Raw genomic sequence first — 17,634 nt, forward strand, 5'->3', positions numbered from 1 at the left:
CGAAGAACGGGACAAACACAAGACGTCTCGAAAGTACACTAAAAAAAATTGTGTGAAATTACGTGCATTTTTACAGCCATTTTTGTTGTCATACAGAAAATATATCTTAATGGTCTTCAACGGAAACCTGTTCAACAAAAAAAACAAGTCATTTTCTGTTGTTACATTATCGGATAACCAGGTGTTCCTCCACTTCACGAGAGGCGATTCTGAGAACGTATTTAACACATTAATATTTTGTTCGTGAATTTAAGGAATACAGCTATATTTATTTGTAATTATAGTGCAAGGATGAACGCGCGCCGTGCCTTCTTCGGTTATACTATCGGTGCGGAGCGCTAATGTTTCGAGATAGATGCCGGGTAACGATTGTTCGTGGATGTGGACGTTTGTTTTCCATGTTGGATTATTTCTGTCTTAAGGTGAGTGCTGCGAATTCTTACCGTTCTACTAGGAGCATTGCTTTGTTCCGTTTTGGTCACGCCTCCTCATGGGCGTGCTCAAACTAGAACGCGGGATGGAAATGGGTTTCCGCGGTACGTAAAGATACGGTAACATTAACGGGAAAACGCGCGCGCGAACGCCGCTCGCAGCAAGACGCTCCCATATGGCGAACGCCACAGGGCGACTTACTGGTCTTACTACCTTAGCCTTACTACGTATGCGAGGGTACTAGCGCGAGGACCGGCAAACCTCCGCATTTTGCGTCATGGTCGCGTTCTCCTTGAAAGTCGCGTTCTCCTTCATCACATGGGCGAATGACGTTGCAGCGGACAGCGACATTTCAGCGAATCGATGCTTTAGCAAAAAACGGATGCGTAGGTTATCCCCCCCCCCCCCCCCCTCCCCCTGTGCTCAAGACGCCTCGCGGCGACAGTCTACGCCTGCTCATTACGAAAGTGCGAACCCACTTGGCCCACCCGTAAACGCCGCTTCGCGGCGACCGATTATTGCCTTTTATTGGCTAAAGTGTCATTCGGTGAAACAAGGGTGTTCGCTAAAACGTCCCTGATCCAAGTGAGTGCCTCCCCCAAGCTCCGATTGTCTTCGGTCTCCGTTTCCCAATACACGAACTCAGCTCTGTGACGTCACAGCGCGGTGGTGGCGTGTCGGGCGCACTTCCGAAGTCACCAGAAGTCAGCATGCAGGACATGGATTCCTGCGTTCTTTTTGAAGAAACAAGACAAAAACTTGCGTTCTCGCCAAAACGCTGCAAAAGGGGCTGTGCCGAAAGAGTCGGGAAAGGTTTGAAGGTTAGTTTTCGTGTGTTTGCTGCGTGCTCGGTTCTTTTGAGAACGTGGATAGGTACCACAAAAAAGAAAACCAGACGCCGCCGGACCACTATATTGCTTGTGCGGGAAGCACTTTGGGTTGAATTAACGGGTACTTCTGGTCGTCAGGTTTATTTGCTTTGTTCCAGCATGAACGCGGGCAAACCGCTAAGTTGTAGGGACCACTTGTGGTGTACGGTTAGTGCGTCTTCAAGTTCAAACGGCCGCCGGATCGTTCGAGCTCTCGTCTGCTCTCTTTAACGTTTCTGCTTGTTGTCGTCTGCTTGTTCAAACGAGCGGCCCGTAGGCGAAACGTTGACCAGGTGACTGCGATAACAAGTAATGTTAAGTTTGAAGGATAATTGGGGCAAGTAGGCTCTCTGCAAACTGTAGATATATACAGTGCAGATGTTGATCATTGTTACCAGTGGCCATCACCGACTTGTTATGCCTGATCCACTTGGTCCGTTCGGCTTGCGATCTTCAGTATAGACGTCGGCCATCTCATTTACGTTTCACGCTTTTGCAGCCCGAGCGACGTCGCCACTGAAAATGGCGAGCAGAATCTCATCATGCCATTTAGGCTCTACCGTCCATTCTGCGGCATCCCCGCAGAATAAATCACCGCATGTCACATTATTCACGCGAAGTTTTGCGGTGTACCAAGCCTCTAGTATGTTGCTGAGGCCTATAAAGTGATCAGACTTTCCCATGAGGACGTAGAATCAACAATTTCAACGCAAAAAAGAGCATGGCGACAACATCACATTCTAATGGCTTGTTTATTGGCGACGGCGAGCTTCTTGCCCACACTCCATCGCGCAGGCGCCGCGACAGTGGCGTCCGCTAGGGGCGCTCGGTTTTGTTTGTAAACATGAGTTCGTGTATATGCTTTCTGCTTTTAATGAGCGAGGGAGCCGGATCCGCTTCCAGTGTGAATGAGCGGTAACAGAGTGAACGCTGGAGAGGAGATCGCCTCCTATCCTACGTACGCTTTGCTAAAGTGGAAAGAGGTGGGGGGTGCTTTCACTTCACTCTAAACCTGTCACCGATTCTAGTAGAGCCCAGGCACGGAGCCCGGGGACGGCCCATGGGCCCCCCCCCTCCCCACCAAAATCTTTAATTTTGCTGGGGCCTCCTCTCCCCCTCCCCCTCATACAGCATTTTGTCATGGGCGCCCCCCCCCCCCCCCCCCCCCGCGAAACAAAATTATGGCTACGTGCCTCGTAGAACCCTTAGTTATGTGAATATCCTTATTTGTTCTAATGTTCCAAAGATGTCTTGTGCACCTCCATAAGACATTCGTGCTGCTTGGGTTTGGTCTGCCTTGTATGCGCATTCACGCTGGACGCTCTCCAGACGCTGAAGCGTCATCGAGTGTTGGAAACTCACGCTGAAAATGGGAGAACCGAAGATCCTACGTGCCGTTCTCAACCTAGGAGTCACTATGCTGATAGAAACCAAGGGAGAGGAGGAGGCGAGATTCCGCGTGGACGGGTGTAGGCAGTGGGCAGGCACAAATCTATAGCGGCCTGTGTCTTTATTCACTCTTCGAAGTTCAAACGTGTTCGAACAACGACGCTCGCCGTTCGGCATTCGGCGGTCGCGTTTAAATGAGTTCGAAGACTGAGTAGAGACAATGGCAGCCAGCTTTGCGGCTACCCACAAGTCATTTCAACCAGAGCTTGGCATTCTGACGTCCCCGCGCGCCATCATCAAATTCTATAGTAGTATTAAAAGTGTACCACTCAGCAGATAACAATCAACATGTGTTTCCGATATGGATATGTTTCCGCTATCAGAAACACATGTCTAATCGTTATCTGTTCAATCGTGTATCATAATATACTACTTTCTATCCGTAGAGCATCTCAATTAGAAAATAGTGCGCGCAAACCAAACGTTTCATCAAAAGAGGATTGCGCAACCATCTTTGACAGCGTTGCACTTCAGCAATGGTAGGGATTCGTTGCAAATTGGCGCGCACGTCGCGCTATACTTTTGTGCCAGTCCTTGGTGAATAACACCTTCAGGAAAATACCACAAGGTAACTCATCAGCTCTGCATTGCACCGCGCGGTTTGGGGAGCTGTGGGGTAGTTACGATGTACGCTCGGGCCGTCTCGTGCGCTTCGTACCTCATAGAAGCGACGTCATTCCTTCTTTCTTACCTCTGTGATTTCAGAGCATAAATATAAAGTGACCAAATCACTGATACTATAGCTATCCTGTTTTGCTATCGTCCTCCTTTTTTTGCCTTCCGAAATCGTAAAATTATGAACAAACATGTCTCACTCCTTTTATTCGTGGCTACTCCTACAGGTGCCGTAGATCGCATTGCCGTAGTGCGTAGATAAGATTATTGGTGGCGCCAAGTCTTTTCGAAAAAGCCTATTGTTGCAGAGGCGTAGGCACTTGCGTTTGACTTTACTTTCAGAACCGACCAAGCGGACTGCCCAATTTCGTCATGGACAGACTGTCCTCCGACTTGGAGCTCGCAGCTCAGCGAGAGCTCGGTGAAACACCGCAAGTCCGGAGGGACGCCGTGGAACAACTGCGAAAACTTCTCGCCGGTGAATAGAAAGAAATAAAAACAAAAAAAGCGTGTACAGCTTTTGCAAAAAAGAGATGTAAATGACTTGCACGGTCGATTCTGCAGGATTCCAGATTTGGTTTAATCTTTGACCAGTTTTACACATCAAACATTCCGATGCGTGTCTGGAACACGCAGGAAGAAGCAATAAACTGAAGTACGAGAAAACTAAGCAACGAAAGACCGAAAAGTACGTAATAAAAAGCAGTTTATCAAAAAGATACCAGAAATATACTGTGAACGACTTAATTCGCGCAAGACATTGATTAATCTAGATAAAATGGATCCCCGGAATATATTACGTGACAGTAACAAATTCTTAGCACACCACATATACATAGAATAACTTAAGGCAAAACAGCGGCCTTCCGAAAGCGTGCTTTGGGAACGGCTGATGCTGTCTGCCGATTTTCCCCTTGCCACAGAAGTGGCCTTCGCCAGATAATTTTCATGACTTTGCGTTGGCGTGACTGCAGTGCCGCTGGTCTCTCTTGCGCTGGCCCGGCAATCGTTCGTTTTTGCTAACCATTTTCAGTGCCGACTGTACACTCTAGCACCAAAATGACCGCGCTCAAAGGCCGAACATGCAAACATTTATAGATCGCTAATCTTCTTGTTCTTTACTTAGAGACCTGTGAACTACGAGTCTCCCAAACAGACTGCATTTGCTACGTTCATTACAGAGGAATCGCAACTGCAGTGTCCCCTGGATGAAGAGTTTCTCGTGAAGTTCCTGCGTGGCCGCAAGTACCGCGTGGAAGAAGCATTCGAGAACATCCGGAAGTATTTCCGCGTCCGGCTGGAGCACGCGGACATCTTCGATAACCTACTGCCATCGCGCATCATGTTTGACGCAATATTCCACCAAAACAAGCTGGTGACTCTTCTCAAGAAACCTGATTCTCTGGGGAGGGGGATTCTCTTAGCAAAATTTGGTAAGTCCGATGCTCTAAGGAACGAGTTTTCTATGTTTAATTAGAATTGGAGTCAAAAAGCGTGTTCCTGATCAAAAGGTTTAGGACACAGAAGTCAAACAGAACAATCGCTCTTGGAATTAATATTCATAAGTTATTTAATATACACGCAGAGTTTTTAATGTTTTTTTCTATAATCAACAATTGCTTTTCTTGCCACATTGTTATTTAGCAACTATGTTCTACTCTAATGTTTTTAGGTGCCTGGAACCCGACAGTTTGCCCGCTGAACGAGTACATCAGAGCAAACCTGGTTGTGTCAGAATGCGGTCTACTGAACCAGATGGCCCAAATTGCAGGCGTCGTGGGCGTGGCAGATCTGGATGGGCTCAAGATGTCTCACCTCCTTTACTACACGCCATCGGAAATCAAAAAGATAATCAAGCTTATCCAGGTATACCTCGAGATTTAGGCCTTTGGATGGATTCTAAGTGCAAATTCCACCCGTCGTGTTGGCTCACTAAGGGATCGACGTTTCCTGGAGCCCACGTCAGCGACAAGGCCGTTTGATCAACACGGATTTCTTTTCCCTCGTCGTTTTGGAACAGCGCCAACCCCAGAGCTTGATTCAGATCGCCCAAATATTTTTTCTGCCTGTAGTTGGCTCGTAATAGGCCTCGACTTCCTAGAAAAGGCGACGCATGACCCCGTGCGGCGAGTTCATCTTCGTTTACCTCGTTGGGACTGGCACTTTTTGAGCGTTTCCTCCCTCAATCATAGCACATTTGCAGGGATGGGCAAACTACATGCAAATATGTATCGAAATACAAGTACAAAATACTTCGTCAAAAATGTATTTAATTACAAATCTAATTTCATTTCCAAAAAAAGCATTTAAGTACAAGATACAAATACAACCAAATGTATTTGGTCTCCTTCAAATACTTTTCCAAACATATTCCTCAAAATTTGCATCAGCGACATCAGGGCACCTGCAACGGGTTTCTGGGTATGGGTATATTTTATGGTGCTATTCGCTTTTCGTGTGCTGTGTGTGCGCGCGCGCGTGTGTGTGTAGGAAAAAAGAGCGGGAAGGGGGGGGGGGGGGGGGGGGCAACGAGTCTGTTTCTACAAGGATGGCTCGTCCCCTACTCCCTTTTGCACGAGGCGTTCGATTCCGATCTCCCCGACGGTGCACAGACGGCGCCCTCAGGTCGGGGTCGAGGGAAGGCGTGCAGCGGCAGCAGGCTGGCAGTTTCAACGTCTCAACATGAGACGATGCGTGCCCGGGCGCCCGCGGTGAGCGAGACGCGAACTGCCGCAGGACTAGTGTATGAAGAGATGAAGAGTTTCTTGGTTTGTTGTTGCCGTTGGCGTTGAGATGAAGAAAGAGCAGCTTTGAACACGTCTCAGAAGGAGCACAATGAGTCGTGGCAATAAATTTGAGAGGTATTTTCGCTCACAAAATTGTATTTAATTACAATTGTATTTGAAATACCCACGTTTTAGTATTTAAATACACACGTCAAATACATTATCCAATTTGTAATTAAATACAAATGCAAAATACACAAATTTTTTGAAATACGTATTTGAAATACTTGTATTTGAAATGCTGCCCATCCCTGCACATTTGTTATCTCTCGTTCTCTTTGTGCTCAAGTTTAAACTATTACTGGCGCGTACTGATTTCATACGAGTGTCCGAAGGATACGGGTTTTCATGTTTCCATCTTATAGAGTGGGTTGGTTTGAGCTTGCGTTCCTGATCGCTTACTTTTTCTCTCCTCTGGAAATCACAAATCGCTCGCTGTTCCATTTACACTTTTAAAATATCTATATTGCAGCGTAATAATCTTGCCAAGTTCATTGTCGTAGTGCGGTCGTGCAATCGGTCGTATAAACGTTACGTAGCTCCTTTATCTTCGGCCCTGCGAACGTCGAAAACAAAAACAAAATACAAATACAAATTTTGCGTATAAAACAAACAAAAAAAAATTCCCAGTCTGTTTGTTTTTCAGAAAATACTACTCGCTCATGAACAAGGAATCAGTGTTCGACAAGATATTCGTCAAAATTATGTAAGATAGGTTACTAAATACCTGCTTCATAAAGTACTACTCAAATTACTTTCACTTTAATATATCTTTACTAGAGTACAAGTACTTCGAATAACATTTGAATTACTTTCGAAGGCGCTTCCGTATTTCGCAATTTGTATTCACTTGAGTGACACCAGAATGTGCTAAACAAACAAAATGTTATTTTGGTTTGTTTTTACCTATAGCTACATATGTTGTTACCAATGGTCCCAGTACTGAAAATCACATCACATCTTACAGTGATCTACTAAGCGCCGTAGTTGTTATATCCAGAATTCACGTTAAAAAAAATTTAGGATAAATTTCGCAAAAGAATGGGTGAATAACGAGGAGGTCTGACGCAGCATACATCATCATCATCATCATTTATTATTCCTTGAAGGCCCAGGGGGCATTACACAAGGGAGTGAACACTTAAAAAACAAACAAGTAACAAAACAATTTATCTACAAAAACACGCTGTAATCTAGTTATGGGTTAGAAAAAATAAGCTAATGGCTGCAGAAAATTTCTTAGTATCAGATAAGGTAACAATTACGTCAGGCAGTGAGTTCCAGTCGTCAATGGCCAATGGTAAAGTAGACATTTGGTGAGTGACGGTTGACGATGAAATCGGACGGAGTTTACAAGAATGGTCGAGACGAGGGAAAATGCGGTAAGGAGGTGATAACAAACTTTGTCTGAGATGACTGTTGTAATAAAAGATCCGATGAAGAAGAGAAAGACGAGACACCCTGCGGCGGTGAGAAAGAGTGTCAAGGTTAGCTGATTGGCGAAGTCCTGATATGCTTGCGTATGGGGAATAGTCGGAATAAATAAAACGGAGGGCCCTGCTTTGAACGGATTCCAGGTTGTTAGTTAGGTATGCCTGCCACGGTGACCATATGGAAGAAGCGAATTCTAGTTTAGTTTTGACCAAGGTAGTATAAGCTAGTTGTTTTACGGGGGATGTAGCTTGTCTGAGGTTACGGCGAAGAAATCCGAGAGTGCGGTTAGCATCGGCGATGACAGTTGTTATATGAGTGGTCCATGACAGGTCAGATGTCAGATGAATTCCTAGATATTTATACGATGAACAAGCAGTTACTGGGATGCCAGAAAAGTGGTAAGAGGAGGATAGAACATGTGAACTGCGGGAAAAAGATAGCGATTTACATTTATCATAGTTTAAAGCCATTTGCCATTTATGACACCACTGAATTATAAGTTGGAGATCGTTTTGCAAGGTTAGCTGATCGTGGCGTGAATGAATGGGTCTATATATGACACAGTCATCGGCGAACAAACGTACTTCAGAAGTGATGCAATGATGGAGATCATTAATGTAGATTAAAAAAAGAAGGGGGCCAAGAACGCTTCCCTGAGGGACGCCAGACGTTACTGCGCTTGTGGTAGATTTTATATTGTTAATAGAAGTGTACTGTGTGCGATTAGTAAGGAATTCAGAAATCCAATTGACTACTGAGGGGTGAAGATTAATATTTCTTAGTTTCATTAAAAGACGTTGATGCGGGACCCTGTCAAATGCTTTGGAGAAGTCAATAAAGATGGCGTCAGTTTGAACATTGGAATCGAAATTTGAGTAAACGTCAGTTAGAAATGCTGTTAGCTGAGTTTCGCATGAGTAGGACTTGCGAAATCCGTGCTGGTGCTTAAAAAGGAGGTTATGAGAGTCTAGGAAATTTATTATGTTAGAATAGAGAATGTGCTCCAAGAGTCTGCATGAAACGCTGGTGAGCGAGATGGGGCGATAGTTGCTGATTAGTTGGCGATCGCCTGTTTTATGAACGGGTATGACGTTAGCAACTTTCCAGTCTGATGGTACTTCAGAGAGTTTAAGAGATTGAGAGAATATGTTGCAGAGGAAAGTGGAAGAAATGTGTTTAGTGTTTATTAATACCTTAGAGTTAATTTGGTCATCTCCGGAGCTGGAGGACACCTTTAGTTGATCTATAGCCTTAAGTACTCCAGTACGGTCAATTACGATAGGATCCATGAGAGGGTGAATGGATTGGCACGAGTCGGGAATATTTAGTAAGTCCTCGTTAGTAAAGATGGAGCAGAAGAAATTGTTAATAGCAAGAGCGCCGTGTTTATCAGAAAGCGGAAGTCCGTCGTCATCTACAAATTGCAAAGGAAGTGAAAGTGCCGGATTGATTACTTTCCAAAACTTCTTTGGTTTCGTGGTTAGTATGTTGGGGAGGTCGATACTATAGAATTTGGTTTTGGCGTGATTTATTGCTGATTTATAAGCCCTAGCGCATTCGTAGTAGGCGTTCCAAGAAGCCGTAGTGTTGACAGCCTTAGTCCGCTTATAGAGTCTTTTTTTCCTATTGGATTGACTATGAATTGTTTTATTGTACCAAGGGTTAGTGTTGTCAGATATAATACGGGTCAGTGGAATAAAGCGTTCGAATAGGTAGATTATTTTATCTTTGAATAGAGTCCAGTTTTCATTAACCGTTCTTTCCCAGAAGTTAACTGAGAAAGTATGATAAAAATCTTCGAGGCTCGAGTTGATTGATGCGTAATCAGCTTTCGCGTAATTGCGAATGAATTTGCAGTAATGTGATCTACGAGGAGCTGAGAGAGAGAGAGTTAAATCGATGACGAGATGGTCACTAATGCCGGGTAAGTATGTGATGTTACTGAAGAGTGAGGGGTCTTGGCTTAAGCACAAGTCGAGTATATTGCTACAGTGATTAGTAATCCTAGTAGGCTGAGTGATAACATTTGTAAAGTTGAAATCTAAACAAAAGTCTATAAATTCTTGAGACAATGCGCAACTAGAAGAGAGGGCAGACCAGTCAACGTTCGGGTAATTGAAATCACCAAAGAGAGTAACAAAGGCGTTAGGGTATTTAGTGGTGATTTCAGAAATACACTTATATAGCTTGTTAACAAATTCTTTATCACTATCTGGCGGTCTATAGCACACAGCCACTATTACGGGGGGCGTCGTAGCGACGTACACAAATACAACTTCTAAGTCAGTAAGAATTGGTATAACCCGGGACGGAATGTGATTATTTATAGCTAAAAGCACACCACCCCCCCTCCTAGCGGATCTATCACACCTATACACACGAAAGTTTGGACACAAAGGAAAAAGTTCAGTATCGGATATATCGGGGCTTAGCCACGTCTCGGTAAGCACAAGGAAATCTGCGTTACATGCCTCAACCAAGGAAATCACATCATCTCTTTTTGGTATCAAGCTTCTAATATTAGTAAATAAAATAGAATGATAAGAAGGTTTGTTACAGATATCACGGCGTTTTGCAGGTTGATCGGGTGACGAAAAACGAAATGAACGCTGGCATTGCTATGCACTTTTTTCCTTCACGGCACCAAGAGCGGCGTCATATACATAACACTTGTTATCTAAAAACAGCTTATCGTGACGCAGCTTGTAAGTCGTGCCTTTAGGCTTGGCAAAATCAAGAAGGTGACGGCGCGCAAGTCGGACAGAAATGGGAAAATCTTCACTGATGGCTACACGTGTTCCTTTGAGCTTAAATGCCGACGAAAGAATGCCCTCTTTATCCTTAAATGATGAAAACTTCACAATTATAGGGCGACATTTCTGTGGATTGAACGCTCCCAAGCGGTGCGCTCTTTCAATTTTGCTTGATTCGATATTCACGCCTAGGTTACTGGAACACAAGCCGGTTACCAAGCCCTCGGACTGGGCCCACGTTTCCCTATCGGTGTCAGTGACGCCAAAAAATAGAAGGTTGTTACGACGGGATCTGCCCTCCGCGTCGTCACAACGAGTTTTCAGCTGCGAAAGTTCGTTTAGAGCTGTAGTAAGCTGAGGTTCGGTAGGTGTGACGTTACCGATTTCCTTCTGCTTTAGTAAGTCGAGTTCAGTTGTTAGGTTGATAACGCGTTCTTCTAGAGCGGAAGCAGATTTTTCGCTTTCTATGTTTTTCTGTGTTAGTAGGTTTACCTCTTGTTGCAGAAGAGCAAGGCTACTCTGAAGTTTCGCGACCGTCTGCACAAGTGCAAGGAATTCATCCTCTTGTTGCTTGCTCATAGGGCCTGGGTTCTTCTCTACATCCCCAGACAACAAAAGCAACAAAGCTCTGAAAGATTCAATACACGCTCTAAAAGATTCAATAAAAGCTCCGGGGCATGGAAGCACAACTAGGCAAACATAATTCGACCTAAGACAGTGGCAAGGTTTACGACTACTAACCTGCGGCAAGAAGAAAAACATAAGCCACCTCATCGCTGCAAAGCTTCCATGCCCACTGGCGCGCTGTAGCCGGGGGGGTCCCTTTGTAGGCGCTTCCGTTGATGTCGCTGTTGATGGCATAGCACGAGCGAGGTCCTCTGTGATCTTGATCCCAGCGGGCAACACTGTGGTCGACGAGCGCGTGGCGGATGGTAGCTCGCGGCCCGTAAACCGGAGCAAAGCTGCGCCGTCATCGTGTCGCCGGCTGGATGGGGACGCACGCGCTGACACGGACAGGAGCTGCGGCAAGACGAAAAACATAAGCCACCTCATCGCTGCAAAGCTTCCATGCCCACTGGCGCGCTGTAGCCGGGGGGGTCCCTTTGTAGGCGCTTCCGTTGATGTCGCTGTTGATGGCATAGCACGAGCGAGGTCCTCTGTGATCTTGATCCCAGCGGGCAACACTGTGGTCGACGAGCGCGTGGCGGATGGTAGCTCGCGGCCCGTAAACCGGAGCAAAGCTGCGCCGTCATCGTGTCGCCGGCTGGATGGGGACGCACGCGCTGACACGGACAGGAGCTGCGGCAAGACGAAAAACATAAGCCACCTCATCGCTGCAAAGCTTCCATGCCCACTCTTGCACATGTTGCGCTTTGCTCAAGGTTACCCAAACACTGCATTTAGAGACCACTAAACTTGGAAAAGAGAGTCGCAAAGGGACACGGATAAGCACTGTTGTCTTTCTCGGGGTTGTCAACTCCCCTATTCTTTCTGTGAACTTAGCTTGCTAAGCTTATGAATCGTGTTCAAAAAGGCATAAAACCTTAGGAGGACTCTGCGTTTTGAGAGCTTATCCTCCTCGTAGTTTGTTTTCTACTTTAAACAATCCCTGTCCTCATCAAAGGGTGGATGAGCCAAATATTTGAGCGTCACTAACAACTGGTGGACACATGTTCCACGAGCAATCCAGCCGCCGACACACGCAATAAAATTGACGTCAGTATCGTCACAAATTGACGTCAGTATCCTACGAAATTGACGTCAGCATCCTTTCAAAATCGACGTCAGTGAAATGTGTATGCTCCGAGTAGAATGAGAATAAAGACAGGCTTTCCATGTCCACAGTGGGGTATGTTGTAAAAGGTAGTCGATCAATTGGTCTGACCATCACGTAGCTTTCAATCCTGGTGATGGCAAGCCTATCTTTAATCTCCGTTTTCCCGGAGAACATACATTTCTCTGTCTTTTTAAAGGGGCCCTGCAAGGACTTTTTTACTGGTTTTTAATTTGCACCGAACCTGCAGCGCACTGACACCGTAGTAACTTAATGAAACGTTTCTCGAATTTCGCTTTCTTTTAAAAATTATAGGCAAAATAAAATTACGAAAACAAGCAAAAGATAACCTCATTCATGACGTCCTTGGTCGCTTGAGTAGCCGTAAACTAGAGGAGGGGTAGTGAGCTCAGCGAGCGCTCACTGCTGGCGCACTCCGTGTCGACGGCTCGAGAGGGCGCCACTAAAGCGTGTTCTGGATAGCCCGTATGAAGCGGGCAGTCAGGGCGGCTCGCATTGCATTTGCTGCGCGTTCAAACACTAAAACGGCATGACACTTCATTGGCCACAAACGACAGCAAACACAAAAATGATCAGTTCAGAACGGGAGCCACTTCGCGCTGCCAGACCGCCAAACGGCCAAACCACAAGCCATACCTGGTCGCCGAAGGATTTGGGAACGCTCGGAACCGGTCGGATCCTCGAGCCCGTATACGACCGCAGCGCCGCCGCGTACATCCGGGACCTTTCTACGCTTGCCGCTCGTCGGTGCTGATCCCTTACCCCTTTCTAGTATGCGCCGCCATTTTCCACCACTTTGGTGGCGGGTATGGCGATGGGTCATTTCTTGTGTCCGTACTGTATAAACTCCGTTTTTTTTTTTCTTTTCTGATTTGAAATACTGAACAAACACTACTTTCATACACAATTGAAAGGGTTCGCGCACTTAAATTTTGTATTTCAACTAAAAAGAAGCTTTTAGCGGCTCTGACGAGTAATAAGCCCAGGAACGAATACTGCATATATCGCACACTTTAGGCACAGCGGGTCGCCCCCTTAGGTGGAGGAGGTTTCCGCGTCGTCCGGTTAAAATATGACGCATTGATATTTAGTAACTCTCTACGTGCCCGCTGGCTTGCCTGAACTCCAAGAAATCTGGAAACCGCAAAAAAGGTAGATGCTTAAATATGATTGCAGAATCCCTTTAAGCGTGAATGGAGGATTATGACGTCAATTGTGTCCCGCGTGCTCGCGCAAATCGGCGGCTACTGGCTCGTGGAAAGGTCATGCACCATCCTTTTCGTGAAAGGGCCGGGCTGGCACCGTTCCCCCACATACACTGCTCTCAAGAGTTCCAGACGAGGGCGAAGAACTGATGGCAAATTCGCATGGCTGTTTCTGTGCGCTCTCGACCGCTCTCTACAGCTGCCGCCAGACTTTTCTGGTGGAAAGGGTGTGCGGTTTTTGATCGGGTGGTCCTTTCCAAGGGCGTCACTGTCCCGCAGATCGCTTCATAGTACTTACCGCCGAATTCAGAAACCTCACTCAAACTACACTCAAACTGAATGGCCCCTCCACTTCCTCAAGGAACGCGCAAGGGCCGGCGATGGCCAATCGCGAGGACGGATCCGCCGTCGCGATTGGCCAGCGCCGGCCCTCGCGCCTTCCTCGAGGAAGTGGAGGGGCCCTTCAGTTTGAGTGTAGTTTTAGTGAGGTTTCTGAATTCGGCGGTTACTCTCTAGCCGTCGGAGTGCGGAGCAGCGAAGGTGTCACGTGGTTTGGTTGGCCATCGCGGCGGCAGTGGTTTGCGGTGGTCTGCGGGGTGCGGCATGACCGCGATGAATATCTCGTTCTATAAAGTGCTTGTGAGTTCGACGGTATGAGGATTACAACAGACGGGACGACATTGGCTTGCGGCCGTGTCAGAGAAACTCGACGTGAGAAGTATTCCGCCTGGTGACATGAGATCGTTCATATCACGGCGGTGAACCCGTGAAGCCCAACCGTTGAAGAAACGGATCGCAGAGCTCACCGCAGTTGTACCAGGTTTTGTGTACGCTTCAAGGTATTTTCCTATTTTGTAAAAGTGAGTTCAAAGGTTTGTGTTGTAATATATAGGCGGAAAGGACTATAATGCACTGTGATTTGTGTCACATGGCGTTACGTGCTGTGTCGTGTGGGTGATGCTTGCACGATATTCCGCCGTGATGAAAATACGATTTATTAACCATTTGATATTTGCCTGTTCTGCCGTACGCACGACCGCTATCGCAGCGCGTTCACTGTTAAAAACACGATCATTTGACAACTATTTCCAAATATTCGCTTTATTTTCGTTGATCGCTTTTTTTTTTCTTTTTACATTCCAATGCGTGGAATTATCAACAGTTCAGCACAGCCATAATTTCATCGTGTTGCGACCGTAAATATTGGTGAATCTTCCATTGTACGCTGTAAAATCTTATTTTATCCTTTACCAATGTCAAGAAATTTACTTCCGTGACTTGTCTGAGAATGTCAGGGGGCTCTAAGACCAACAGTTCTGATCGGATTAAAATGATTCAGAATAGCTCTGGGGGCGTCGAGGACGCTTTCTGTTCAATCGAGGCCAGAGTAGAGAGGCGAAAGCCAGATTTATCCACGACTTTCTTGCATTCTTCGAGTAGCAAAAACAACCATTAAAAAAATTATAATTTTTTTCCGCTCCTTATTTTTGTGTGGTTTTGTTGGCATTTCGAGCCTGCACCTTTGGTTTTGGCTTATTTGCTGTTTTCTGTTCGGTGGCATCCGCTTGAAGTTTGCAAACGGTTAAGCTGTGCACTGGGATGTGCCGATTTCTACACCCGTGAAAAATCCACCATTTTATAAATAACTGGCGCCAGCCTGCTCAAAACGGAGCTTGAGGATTCCGAGATTGAACAATGTGTGGAATAGGAAGAAGAGGGAAGAAGCGTCTTAGAACAAACTTGGGGGCAAAAACATCAGCTACAATAGGAACACCGCAGCGTAGTAGAGACAGCAGGATCTTTCTTCCTTGTTGGAGCGAGCGCCCTCGCACGCTTAAGCATGTACGTGTCAACGGATTCTTATACCAGAACCTCCTCAACCGGCGTTTATCTAAAATGGTTCATTCCAGCAAAATTTTCTTAAAGATAGCAAAACTGAATTTATAATAGCAAGTAAAAGACGCTGAGAAATGTAGTTAAGATAGGGAAGGAAATGCTCCATATCAAATGTATTTTCAAGATATCAAATCAGTACCAAAGGTATTTGAACTACAGTATCTTGAGTATAGCATTCAACATAGCAACACGTCCGGCACGACTAGCAGACAGCAACAGCTAAATCGGCTGTCCCCCAACAAATCGCAGTGTACTGATCGTTCCGTCATCATCCGGGGCCCAGCCATCGCTAAGCGCTTCCGGAGGAGAGGTCGCCTTTTAGTGGCGGAGTCAGAGGCGCAGGGGAACTGCGCGGATCGCTTGCTCCGTCGCGATTTAGGCCATTGCTCGGAAACGACGAGCGTAATTAGCCATAGAGCAATACACTCTATGAAGTCCGGAGCATCTGCTCTTCCGCATAGCACTTGGGAGCGCCGGTCGGTGCAATCTGCGGAGAGCGGTCTGCGCGGCGAGTCACTGATCATCGTGAAACCCGACGCTCAGTGTCACAACGCAGAAGTATTTCGTTTTTTTAGGTTTAAACATTTACTAGCCCCGTCATTCGTCGAACGCCCTTTGTCACTTGCAGTGATTGGCTCTCTCAAGCGTAGAGAGGGAGAGCCGAGACGTCAGAGCACTTTTAAGGTCGTCCCATCATCGAGGAATGAGCTCAGAGCTGCGACGAATGGAGAGTATATCAGGATGGGCCAAAAGGGAAAACGCAAGCGGTATGGATTTGCGTTAGCGTTGCGTGCTCCACACTGCGCCTGCGCGTCGTCTCCATGCACCAATCCAAGACCGCATTTCGGGTTCCACGCAACGCAAACGCACGGTGGTTGCGTTCGCTCGTATACGCAATACTAAGACTCACCAGTCTTTAAGACCTCTAGACAGCTTCACTCCGTTTCACTTCGCGCCTGAAGGCAGATGACGCTACAAACCGACGGATCCAATCGAGTGGCGCCAAGAGTGCATTGTCATGCGCTCATCGTCTTAGCGCGTCTGCTATCACGGCGACTAAGCCCGATCACGCTATGATTCTGCAATGTTTTTTTGTTTTTTTTTCTGTGCGGGATTTGCCTGGCCGGGGATAATAAACTCGAGAAGACGACTTCTGGACTCCATCAACCCGTGGCGTCCATTACGGTCACTTTAAAGTGAAGTGGAGTATAACTGTTATGGATATTAAAACGTTTTTTTTATAACTGTGTTACTTTTTTGGTATTTTGAGACCTGTAATATTAAAGTAATGACTTTATTCTTACTTTTTTTTTAAATTTTACAACCGGCATGTGAGGGCCTAGCATTTATCATCGCTTTAAGGTTAAAAGCATGAGAAATATTATGAAACGAATAAACTATCACCTAACTGAGAAGGAGATGGCGGGATCCACTCATTTCTCTCTTCAAAGCGAGGTTTCATGATCGTTTAAATAAAACGAAGTTCCTCGAATGCAGTAGGAGGGCACTATAGAGTCTCTGCCGCAACTTTCAAATTAACCGCAACGTCTCAATTTAAAAATACCGTTACCATCTTGATTGCAGGAATGCTACCCTATGCGGATAAAGGGTATCTACGTCGTGAACAATCCTGCACTCTTCGAGCTCCTCTTCACTGTGGCGAAGTTGTTTCTCAAACCCAAGCTTCTGAAAAGGGTAAGGTGTGCCGGAGCGCGGCACTTCCACCGTCACTAAGTTATGGGTCGTCATTTTTGTTTCAGGTTCGCTTCATTGGACGCGACTACGAGAAGCTCCATGAACTTATCCCTCGTGACCGACTACCCGAGGAGTACGGTGGTACCCTGGACCCCTTCGACTACGACGATTACGAGAGAAGCTTGCGAAGTCAAGAGAACTATTTTGTAGAGCTTGCCAGATACGGCTACAGGGAAAGGCATTCGCAAAATGAATCGAGCGATTCAGAGCGACGCGATCGTCAGAATATTGTAGTATGAGAATGCCTGAAACGGTTACTTTTCGTAGAAGGAGAAACAAATCTATTTTCAACAAATACCTAGTACTGATGTCTTTCCGTCCCGCCAATCAAAGTGTGTATAAAATGAATCTGACGGATACCCATGAAGTAAACTTTTGTTGATTCGAGCGCCACGCGTCTGGCAAGTATACTAAGCTCGCTTTCCAACGCGAAGTACTTGTACTTACTGGATTCTAGAAATTGCAAGCTGAGCTGCGGATCTGTGGAGACATCAAATGCCGATAGTGCATTATATTTGCAAGGGGGCGGGGGTAAAATACAGCTTTCTAAACTTTTAGGAAAACGCACTGCCGGGCGCGGCGCATTAGCAACACCTTATTAAGAAACGGTCCTGCAAAAGACCACCGAGTTCTCTTGAATAACGG

The 17,634-nt window shown here is 46.2% G+C and overlaps 1 protein-coding gene across 2 annotated transcripts; it reads left to right on the forward strand.

Moving 5' to 3' along the window:
* The first annotated feature begins 1,201 nt into the window (after positions 1 to 1,201).
* Positions 1,202 to 17,356, forward strand: LOC115319529 (alpha-tocopherol transfer protein-like). Of its 2 annotated transcripts, XM_042286538.1 has the most exons (6): positions 1,202 to 1,253; positions 3,708 to 3,843; positions 4,547 to 4,798; positions 5,038 to 5,231; positions 16,819 to 16,929; positions 16,995 to 17,356. In XM_042286538.1, the coding sequence occupies exons 2-6, from the start codon at positions 3,738 to 3,740 to the stop codon at positions 17,226 to 17,228; spliced, it is 897 nt and encodes a 298-aa protein (XP_042142472.1). In that variant the 5' UTR covers positions 1,202 to 1,253; positions 3,708 to 3,737; the 3' UTR covers positions 17,229 to 17,356. The 2 variants fall into 2 exon arrangements, with proteins under 2 accessions (XP_042142472.1, XP_042142473.1); XM_042286539.1 differs by lacking the exon at positions 16,819 to 16,929.
* Positions 17,357 to 17,634: the final 278 nt, after the last annotated feature.

The sequence above is a fragment of the Ixodes scapularis genome, unplaced genomic scaffold (assembly GCF_016920785.2).
Source record: "Ixodes scapularis isolate PalLabHiFi unplaced genomic scaffold, ASM1692078v2 PGA_scaffold7__128_contigs__length_106722199, whole genome shotgun sequence".
NCBI classification, from domain to species: domain Eukaryota; kingdom Metazoa; phylum Arthropoda; class Arachnida; order Ixodida; family Ixodidae; genus Ixodes; species Ixodes scapularis.

What these genes read in the sequence shown, in the direction of transcription:
- LOC115319529 (XM_042286538.1), top strand. Translation starts at nt 3,738, where the DNA reads ATGGACAGACTGTCCTCCGACTTGGAGCTCGCAGCTCAGCGAGAGCTC. An exon ending in ACTGCGAAAACTTCTCGCCG is followed by an intron (nt 3,844 to 4,546) that starts GTGAATAGAAAG and finishes CGTTCATTACAG; the next exon opens with AGGAATCGCAACTGCAGTGT. An exon ending in GATTCTCTTAGCAAAATTTG is followed by an intron (nt 4,799 to 5,037) that starts GTAAGTCCGATG and finishes TAATGTTTTTAG; the next exon opens with GTGCCTGGAACCCGACAGTT.